Source organism: Babylonia areolata, chromosome 30 (genome assembly GCF_041734735.1).
Source record: "Babylonia areolata isolate BAREFJ2019XMU chromosome 30, ASM4173473v1, whole genome shotgun sequence".
Classification (NCBI taxonomy): domain Eukaryota; kingdom Metazoa; phylum Mollusca; class Gastropoda; order Neogastropoda; family Buccinidae; genus Babylonia; species Babylonia areolata.
In genome coordinates this window covers 1,664,683-1,674,682 of record NC_134905.1, presented here as the reverse complement: position 1 = coordinate 1,674,682, position 10,000 = coordinate 1,664,683, and the positions used below count along the sequence as shown (strand labels likewise).

At 46.3% G+C, this 10,000-nt stretch overlaps 1 protein-coding gene and 1 long non-coding RNA gene across 4 annotated transcripts in view; one reads left to right on the top strand and one right to left on the bottom strand.

The window, feature by feature from the left end:
• The first annotated feature begins 7,074 nt into the window (after positions 1 to 7,074).
• The window catches only part of LOC143275272 (uncharacterized), a 55,306-nt gene continuing 52,380 nt past the window's right edge, over positions 7,075 to 10,000 (top strand). For 2 of the 3 annotated variants that reach the window (XM_076579252.1, XM_076579250.1), the window contains exon 1: positions 7,078 to 8,550. In XM_076579252.1, coding sequence (XP_076435367.1) covers positions 7,828 to 8,550 — 723 coding nt within the window. In that variant the 5' untranslated portion in view covers positions 7,078 to 7,827. Of the gene's footprint in view, positions 8,551 to 10,000 lie in introns of all 3 variants that reach the window. The other variant, XM_076579249.1, reaches the window with a different exon arrangement.
• Positions 8,438 to 10,000, bottom strand: part of LOC143275274 (uncharacterized) — an 81,534-nt gene continuing 79,971 nt past the window's right edge. The window contains exon 3 of the long non-coding RNA XR_013053416.1: positions 8,438 to 8,572. This is a non-coding gene — a long non-coding RNA (uncharacterized LOC143275274). The remainder of the gene's footprint in view (positions 8,573 to 10,000) is intronic.

Genomic DNA, 10,000 nt, shown 5'->3' with positions numbered 1-10,000 from the left:
AGTATCGTGTTATAAAAGGCTGTGAAGGGGAATACCAGATCCAGACAATGATCACGTTGTTGTTTCTCTCTCCATGCTTATCCACTCTCCTCCTCACCACCACCACCCTTCCCCCTCTCTTGTTCTTTACCCCCCACCCCCCTCCTCCTCCAACTCCTCCTCACCCCCAAAACTAAGGCTTCATTTTTACCCCGGGGTCCGTGTGTGTGTGTGTGTGTGTGTGTGTGTGTGTACAAAATTGGTACACATTGTTTACAGCTATGGCTTCCTTAACGACTTGGGGAAACGCCGACAAACGTTGCATTGTTAACTCTCTCCATACGAACGGCGAAAGAGACGACGTTAACAGCCGGCGTTTCACCCCAATTAGCACCATCAAAATATTACAAGCGGAAGGCTCTTACACTGAAGAGGTGAATGTTGACAAAGAATACCTCAATTCTGACGACGGAAGCTAAAGGTTGGGTCATTCAGACACCCACTGGACATCCGAGGGGGTCTGTGTAGAGTTGAAGAGAGGACTGGCCGTACTGAGTGAGTCAACACGTCATGAGACAAACAACTTTCTTGCAACATCTCTTTGCCTTTGTCAATGCATGTCTCTGTTTCTCTGTCTGTCTGTTTGTCTGACTGTCTGTCTGACTGTCTGTCTGTCTGCCTCTCTCTTTCTCTCCCCCTCCCTCCCCCCCCCTCTCTCTCTCTCTGTGTATTAATTCACAAAGGGTTCTGCGTTCCACCATAGAGTTCTCTCCCTCTTTTCGCTCTCCCCCCCCTCTCTCTCCCCCTCTCCCTCTCCCCTAATTCTCTCCCTCTCTCTCCTTCCCCTCCCTCCCCCCTCTCTCTCCCTCCCTCTCTCTCTCTCTCTCTGTATTAATTCACACAGGGTTCTCCGTTCCACCACAGAGTTCTCTCCCTCTATTCGCTCCCCCCCCCCCCCCCCCTCTCTTTCAGTAATCTATAAGTGAAGATGACAGGAAATTCAAATATGTTATGACAACGTTTACATTTGTGAATTCTCGTCATCGCAGTGAATTTTAATGATCACAGGTCCTATATATTTGTCCCTTTGTCCAGATGTGCTGAAGAAAACGAACTCCATTAATATTGGCGTTGGGTTACGCTGCTGGTCAGGCATCTGCTTGGCAGATGTGGTGTAGCGTATATGGTTTGTCCGAGCGCAGTGACGCCTCCTTGAGCAACTGAAACTGAAACTGAAACATTAATATCATGAACATCGTACCTACATCTGTTTTCACTCATCCAAGGAAACCACTCGCTATCTACCCGTATGAAGCATTGAAAATCCGCAGTTTAACATGTCGTTAACTCTCTCCATACGAACGGCGAAAGAGACGACGTTAACAGCGTTTCACCCCAGTTACCATCATCAAAATATTGCAAGCGGAACGCTCTTATACTGAAGAGGTGAATGTTGACAAAGAACACCACAGTTCTGACGACTGAAGCTAAAGGTTGGGTCATTCAGACACCCACTGGACATCCGAGGGGTCTGTGTAGAGGAGAAGAGAGGACTGGCCGTACTGAGTGAGTTAATTGTACTTTTTTGTGCAGGCATTGCTAAATTTGTAGTTATTATTCTCTGTGGCCAGTTGAATTGAACAGTGTGAAAACCTGTAATGTGAGTACACTGATTCCTTTCATGAAGGGCCAGGGCTTTGTTGAATAAAAAAAACCCAAAAAAAACCTGTTCGTTCGTTCGTTCTCCTTCCAGTTTGACTGTCACGGACAAGGAGGGATGTGTGTGCGTGTGTGTGAACGCTGCCACTTATGGTAGACCCCTCTCCTTGTAGCTCTTCCGCGTGCTCCATGTAGCTAAGGAAGTCTATGGAATGCACGTGTTGCACTGGAAAGCATGACGTTGCAGATTTCTGATTTGTGAGTTATGGAAAGTTTTCTTCGTTTGGAAAACCAGCACCATTAGTCAGTGGAGCAAGACCCTTGGCCAGGTCTACAAGTGTAGGGTCCTGTTGAGAGAGACGCTCAGCCGGTATTTTGGCCGGAGTTCAGAAACCGTTGAGGTTTTTTGTCCAGGGAACTCCATTCTCCCTGTGTGGAGACTCGACTTCATCCCCGCTGTTTGAGTGGGCCGTCTTCCGTCCGCCTGGGGAGCTCGAGCGTCGCTGGTGGACGTGTTTCCCCAAGCGGCAACACCAGAGTCCACCTTCCAGGATAACGAACTACGAACTGTGTGGTGCCAGTTTCTATCCCCCCCCCCCCCCCCCCCCCCCCCCGCTCATAAGTTGAGTATTACTGAAAAAAAAGACAAACTGTCATAGAAGAGGGTGACGAAGGGAAAAGTTTGGGTGTTCCTCATGCTGGAGAGGAAAGCGAACAGACTTCTTCTTTGTGGTGTCTGATCGTTAAGTGTCAGTGTCCTATTGTATCGGGTCTGTGATTGGTGTTAAAAGTATTTGGAGTAAATGTTTTGTATCGGTTTATTCCAGGCTTTTGTTTGGATAAAGGTGAGAGAGCGTGAGAGAGTTGGCCATAACTTTTGTTTGAAAAGTTGCACGCGACACTGACCCTTCTCTCTCTCTCTCCCTCTGTGACTCCTCCTCTCTCTGTCTCTCCTTCTCTCTATCCTCCCTTCACACCTCTCTGCCTATGACCTCCCCCCCCCCTCCCTTCTTCTCTGACTCTTCCTCTCTCTGCTCCCCCCATCTCTATCCTCCCTTCACACTTCTCTGCTTATGATCCCTCTCCCTTTTTTTTCTCTCTCTCCATTTCTCTGTCTCTCTCTGTCTCTCTCTGTCTCTCTCTCTCTCTCGTCTTCCTATCTACACACTTTATTCTTTCTTTCTCTTCCCCCCACCATCTCTTTTTCTTCCTCCTCACTACCCCCCCCCCCCCCCGCCCCCCCCCCTCTCTCTCTCTCTTCCCTTCCTTCACCCCCATCTCTCTCTCTCTCTCTCTCCATCTCTATTTCTCCCACTTCCCCCCTCTTTCCCACCTCTCTCCTCCCCTCCCTACCCCCCCCCCCTCTCTCTCTCCATCTCTCATTGTCCTCTCTTTCCCTCTCTTTCCCTCTCCCTCTTCCGCCTCTCTTTCTACCCTCCCCCCCCCCCCCACACACACCCACCCACCCCCACCCACCTTTCTTATTAACACAATGTAATGACTCAACAGCAGTTGATAAAAAAAAGGAAAAAAAAGAAAAAAAGAAGCTTTTCCTGTTCTGTGAGTGACCAAGTTTTGTTCCCCGTGACGAAACAAGTGTGATATCGGTACGGAAACACGTACTTGTAGACATGAAACTGTTAAGTACCTACTTGTCTCTAATCAGTCCTGTGGAAATCCCTGTACACGGCAACAATGCCCCGATGGTACTGGACACGTATCATGTTAAGATGGGATTCTCCGCCTCCTGTTTCTAGTGAAGATGGTGGGGGTGTTGGTGTGCACTTTTAGAGGACGGGGATTTTTTAGGGTGACAGCGATATGGGTGTTGTGGATTGTTTGTTTGGTTAGCTGGTGGTTAATTGTGTGTTTGGATGTTGATATGCTTGGTTGTTGGTTGTTGATTGTATGTTTGGTTGGTTGGTTGTTAATTGTATGTTTGGTTGGTTGGTTGTTAATTGTATGTTTGGTTGGTTGTTAATTGTATGTTTAGTTGGTTGGTTGTTAATTGTATGTTTGGTTGGTTGGTTGTTAATTGTATGTTTGGTTGGCTGGTGTTTGGTAGGTTGGTTGTTAATTGTATGTTTAGTTGGTTGGTTGTTAATTGTATGTTTGGTTGGTTGGTTGTTAATTGTATGTTTGGTTGGTTGGTTGTTAATTGTGTGTTTGGTTGGTTGGTTGTTAATTGTATGTTTGGTTGGTTGTTAATTGTGTGTTTGGTTGGTTGTTAATTGTATGTTTGGTTGGTTGGTTGTTAATTGTGTGGTTGGTTGGTTGGTTGTTAATTGTATGTTTGGTTGGTTGTTAATTGTATGTTTGGTTGGTTGGTTGTTAATTGTGTGGTTGGTTGGTTGGTTGTTAATTGTATGTTTGGTTGGTTGTTAATTGTATGTTTGGTTGGTTGTTAATTGTATGTTTGGTTGGTTGGTTGTTAATTGTATGTTTGGTTGGTTGTTAATTGTGTGGTTGGTTGGTTGTTAATTGTGTGTTTCGTTGGTTGTTAATTGTATGTTTGGTTGGTTGTTAATTGTATGTTTGGTTGGTTGGTTGTTAATTGTATGTTTGGTTGGTTGTTAATTGTATGTTTGGTTGGTTGGTTGTTAATTGTATGTTTGGTTGGTTGGTTGTTAATTGTATGTTTGGTTGGTTGTTAATTGTATGTTTGGTTGGTTGTTAATTGTATGTTTGGTTGGTTGGTTGTTAATTGTATGTTTGGTTGGTTGGTTGTTAATTGTATGTTTGGTTGGTTGGTTGTTAATTGTATGTTTGGTTGGTTGGTTGTTAATTGTGTGTTTGGTTGGTTGGTTGTTAATTGTATGTTTGGTTGGTTGGTTGTTAATTGTATGTTTGGTTGGTTGGTTGTTAATTGTATGTTTGGTTGGTTGGTTGTTAATTGTGTGTTTGGTTGGTAGGTTGGTTGTTGATTGGTTGGTTGGTTGTTAATTGTATGTTTGGTTGGTTGTTAATTGTATGTTTGGTTGGTTAGTTGTTGATTGGTTGGTTGGTTGGTTGGTTGTTAATTGTATGTTTGGTTGGTTGGTTGTTAATTGTATGTTTGGTTGGTTGGTTGTTAATTGTATGTTTGGTTGGTTAGTTGTTGATTGGTTGGTTGGTTGTTAATTGTATGTTTGGTTGGTTGGTTGTTAATTGTATGTTTGGCTGGTTGGTTGTTAATTGTATGTTTGGTTGTTGATTGTTCTTGTGACAGCCCCCACCTCCCCCCCACCTCCCTCCCCTTCACTAAGCGTACGTGTACCGTATAAGAACTTCCATGAACAAATATGGGACAATCCTCTGTCTGTCTGTCTCTCTGTCTTAGCTCTCTCTGCCTTGCTGATTTGTCTGTCTTTCTGTATATCTGTCTCTGTCCATCCATCTATATAACTATGTAAAGTGGCGTTCAGCTGTCCACAAAGGCGCCAAATCCTGTGAGGCCGAAAGAAGCGCTTCAAAGACACTCTGAAAGCTTCTCTGAAGGCCTTCAACATCAGCCACGACACATGGGAGCTGAATGCAATGGACAGTCCAAAGTAGCGTTCAGCTGTCCACAAAGGCGCCAAATCCTGTCAGGCCAACAGAATCGCTGCAGCAGAGCAACGCAGACAGGCCAGGGAAAAGCAGTGCCAGCAAGTCCCCGACAGCCGCCACCATCCCCTGTCCACACTGCGTCAGAACCTTCCGGGCACGGATTGGCCTGACCAGTCATCTGCGCACCCACAGAGCCCAACCCACCCACCCACCCACCCCCAGGATGACTAGATGGTCCTCGTCGATCTCGACGGACGAACCACACACACATCATTGTAACTATCTCCATTTCTTCCTTTTCGTCTTTGATATATGTTTTCCTTGATATTTCTCTCGCTTCTTCACTGTTCTTTCTGTTTTGTGGCTTATCGTCGTGTCATCCTTCTTCATGTTGTCAGTCTGTTTTCCTGGGCTGGATGAAAAAAAAGAACAAAAAAAAGAAAAAAAAGCAGTGTGCTTAATCTACTAACCCTCAGAAAAAAAAAAAATCATTCCCCTCCACTGACACCCCCCCTCCCCCCTTTTCTCCCCCCAGATGTCCACCCGTCCCACCTCCACCCTCCCTCCTTTAGTCCCTCCCTCCCCTCCCCACCACTGACACCCCCCTTCACCCCACCCCCACCCTTCCTCCTTTCCTCCTCCCCCTCCTCCCCACCACTGACACCCCCTCCACCCCACCCCCACCCTTCCTCCTTCCCTCCTCCCCCTCCTCCCCACCACTGACACCCCCTCCACCCCACCCCCACCCTTCCTCCTTCCCTCCTTCCCCCCCCCACATCTCCACCTCCTCCCCTCTCCTCTCTTACCCCACCTACCCCCCTCTCCCCCTCCCCTCCCCCACACCCTGTCAGCCTGGCGGAAGAGGTGGGTGTCGGCGGTAAAAAAGCTAAGTGTGACGGGTGTCTGGCGTTAACTCTCTCCATACGAACGGCGAAAGAGACGACGTTAACAGCGTTTCACGCCAATTACCATCATCAAAATATTGCAAGCGGAACGCTCTTATACCGAAGAGGTGAATGTTGACAAAGAATACCACAATTCTGACGACGGAAGCTAAAGGTTGGGTCATTGAGACACCCACTGGACATCCGAGGGGTCTGTGTAGAGGAGAGGAGAGGACGGGCCGTACTGAGTGGGTTAAACGAAGCCCGTGTGTCCAGTCAGTGATGTGTGTTGATCGTCTGCTGTCCTAATTTCCTCGTGACAGGTAATGCATCACCAACATTAATAGACAAATGTTCTGTAAATTCATCAAGGAATCCCCCCAAAGTCCATTTCCCAATTCCAAGAATTGACTTGTTCAAATCCAGTCTGGTTAACTCAAGCGCCACCCTGTGTGGAACTCACTCCCAGAAAAAATTAAACAACACCATTGCCCAACCACCTTAAAAAAATCAACAACATTGCCTTTCCCACCTTATGCCATAATGTGTAATGTAAATCGTTCATTTTATTGATAGTGTTTGTCAAATGTGTATGGTTGACTGAGAACCTCCCTCACCCTCTATCCCCCATTCTGATGTGTAGTGCGGTGTGTGTTGTGTGTGTTTGTTTCTTTCATTTTGTTCATTTTTTCCCTATGCATTTTACTAATACCATGCTAGTGCCTGTATGCCGTGTGTGTGTGTGGGTGTGTGTGTGTGTGTGTGTGTGTGTGTGTGTGTGTGTGTGTGTGTGTGTGTGTGTGGTGGTGGTTTTGTTTTGATTTATGTATATTTTTTCCTCTGTTATGTATCTCTACTAACACCATGCTTTCATTTTTTTTATTATTAAATATTGTGTAGTGTAGACCCTATTCAGGGCGGGGACTGGATGTAAAAAAAAAGAAAAAAAAAAGCACACCAGTGCTTATCTATTATCCTCGAAATAAAGAATTTGTCTTGTCTTGTCTTGTCTTGCCTTGTCCTCCTACATGATGTAGTTTGGTCCCTTTGGGAACAGAGGAAGACAGAAAGATAGGGAGGAAGAAAGGAAGGAAGGAAGAGAAGGAGGAAGAGCTGACGAATAAAAAAAAAACAAAAAAAAAGAAAAAAAAAGACAGTGTGGTAGCTGCGCTCTCTGCAGTTTTCTAACAATAAACAAGGGGATATTTCTTTGAAATGTTGCAGGGGGGGCAATTTCGCGGGAAATGTACTAACGGGAAACGCACAGTGGCCCATCGGTGATAAAACTGAACCCTTTCTGGGGAAGATTGGTTCCAAAGATAGATCGACGCGCGCGGGCACTGACTTGACAGGTCGCGAGAAGCCCCGCCCCCCACCTCAGTCCTCGTGTGGCCCGACATTCACCGAGTTCCCTGAAAAGCCACAGCGGGCTGAAACAAGTTCCTGGTATCTGGAACCTTTTAAAGCGCCGTCTTCCCCGATTGCGTTGTCACTTGCAACACAACCCTTGGCATGTGCGGGCTGCGTGTGTGCATGCGTGTACTGTGGTTTGGTGACTGCACTCTGTTCAAACCTGCCGCCATGAAGCGCGAACGTTGAGAGTGTAGCACGATTTGAAGTCGGCCTCTTCGTTCAGCGTGTGTACCTACTGGTCTGCCAGTGAGCCGTGGCTGTGAGGTGAAGAGAGAAGACAAAAGTTGTGGACAGGTGTGTGTGTGTGCAGTGTACCCGCTGTGTAGTACCCGGACAACCCAGGCCTGACGGTCACCCAGTAGCAATGTCACAGCCTGGTTTCCCCGAACACGCACCCCGAGACCTCCACCACCCGCGCGGCGGCCGGGAAGATCGGGTCATCGCTGCTCCGCTCCTCAAGTTCGGGGTGCAGATGAAAACCTCCTGTCGCTACGTGCCCCCCCCGGAGAGAGAGGAAGGAGAGGCGTCTGACGGGTTTGACCCGCGGACTGACACTGACCTGGACCAAACTTTGCTCCGCGGCGGGCAAGACCCCAAGTTCAAGGACAAACCTGTACTGTGCTGCGTCACTGCGGACTGTGGTGGAGGTGGTGGAGGTGGTGGTGGTGGTGGTGGTCAGCGCGGAGGTCAGGGGTGGTGGTGGGGGCGGTGTTGTTCCGGCGCCACGTGCAGTGTGGCGGTGTGTCTGGCGCTGGTGGTCTTCCTCTGTGTTGGGAGCCACCTCCACCTGGACGGCAAGTACTCGGCACAGGTGGCCGCCCTCAGACAGGACCTCCGACAGCTGGCCCTCCTGTGTCAGTCACACCACCCCGGGCCCAGCAATGCCGCCAGTGACGTGGCCCGCCCCACTGGCCACCAGCCGCGCGACAGCGACAGTGCAGGGAGCGTGGGGGTGGTGGAGGGGGGTGGAGGATACAGCCAGGTACCCGTACCCGTACCCGTTCCCGTCTACCCGGCTGGCGCGGCGGCCTTGCCTGGAAGTGATGGTGACGACGGGCAGAGGGGGCTCGGCGACAACAGGGCTCAGGTAAGATGTCTGTCGTCTGGAACTGAGTGTCAAACATGCAACAGCAGCAGCAACAACAGTTGCAACAACAACAGCAAGCACCAACAACAATAGCAAGAGCAGCAACGCACAGCACCTGCAGCAAGCAAGCATCAACAACAATAGCAAGAGCAGCAACCAGCAGCAGTTGCAGCGACAACAACAACAACAACACGTGAACCAACGATTTAAAGAAACAAATACATGAGGTAAACAACCATCCTCACAAAAAACAGGAATAAAAAACTATCATCAATAACAAAGACGAAAATCAGAATAACATCAAAATAATAACAACACCGAAAATAAGATTTCATCAATAACAACAACAACAACAACAAACACGTGAACCAACAATTTAAAAGAAACAAATGACAAGAATAAAGCAACCATCCTCACAAAATACTGAACAATAACAACAACAACAACACGTGAACCAACAATTTAAAGAAACAAATACGTGAATAAACAACCATCCTCACAAAAATACTGAATAAAAATTATCATCAATAACGACAACACGAAAACAAGAATTATCATCAATAATAACAACACGAAAATAAGAATTATCATCAATAACAACAACAACAACAACAACACGTGAACCAACAATTTAAAGAAACAAATACGTGAATAAACAACCATCCTCACAAAAATACTGAATAAAAATTATCATCAATAACAACAACACGAAAATAAGAATTATCATCAATAACAACAACAATAACAACAACAACACGAAAAATAAGAATTATCACCTCCACCATCACCACCACCACCACCACCAACAACAACACGTACCAACAGCACTATATAAATACCATTATTATTATTATAATTTAAAGAAACGAATGAAGCAACAATCAAACTGCCCACAAAATACTGAATGTAAACATCAACAACAAACGAACCAACAAATTAGCAACAAAGAAATGAACAAACGACCCAGTTTCCAACAACACGCTGGATACAAGATAAGATAAGATAAGATTAGAATAACTTTATTATCTCCAACTGGAGAAATTTGGTCAGGTGCATTATCACAACATAGACAAGTAAACAACATGGGGACCATAACTGTAAAAGTCAACAACAGCTTTTACGAATATTACGAAGATACAAATGTAAAAAAAATATCACATACACCGTTTCATACATACATCCACACACTGCAGGTAATAACTAGTATTCTTAATGTAAAAACAGAAAGAATTAAGAAACATTATTTGAATATAATTATAAACATAGCCTACTATACTGCACATTGATTATAATAGACAGATAAGATAAGAATAAAGATAAATTGCGGAAAACCGCAACCAGATAATCAGCACACACTCGCACCCCCCCCCCCCCCCCACCCCATCCCCACCCCCACCCACCCCACACACGCGGATTACTTGATTAAACAAGAGTAATAAACGTATGTTCT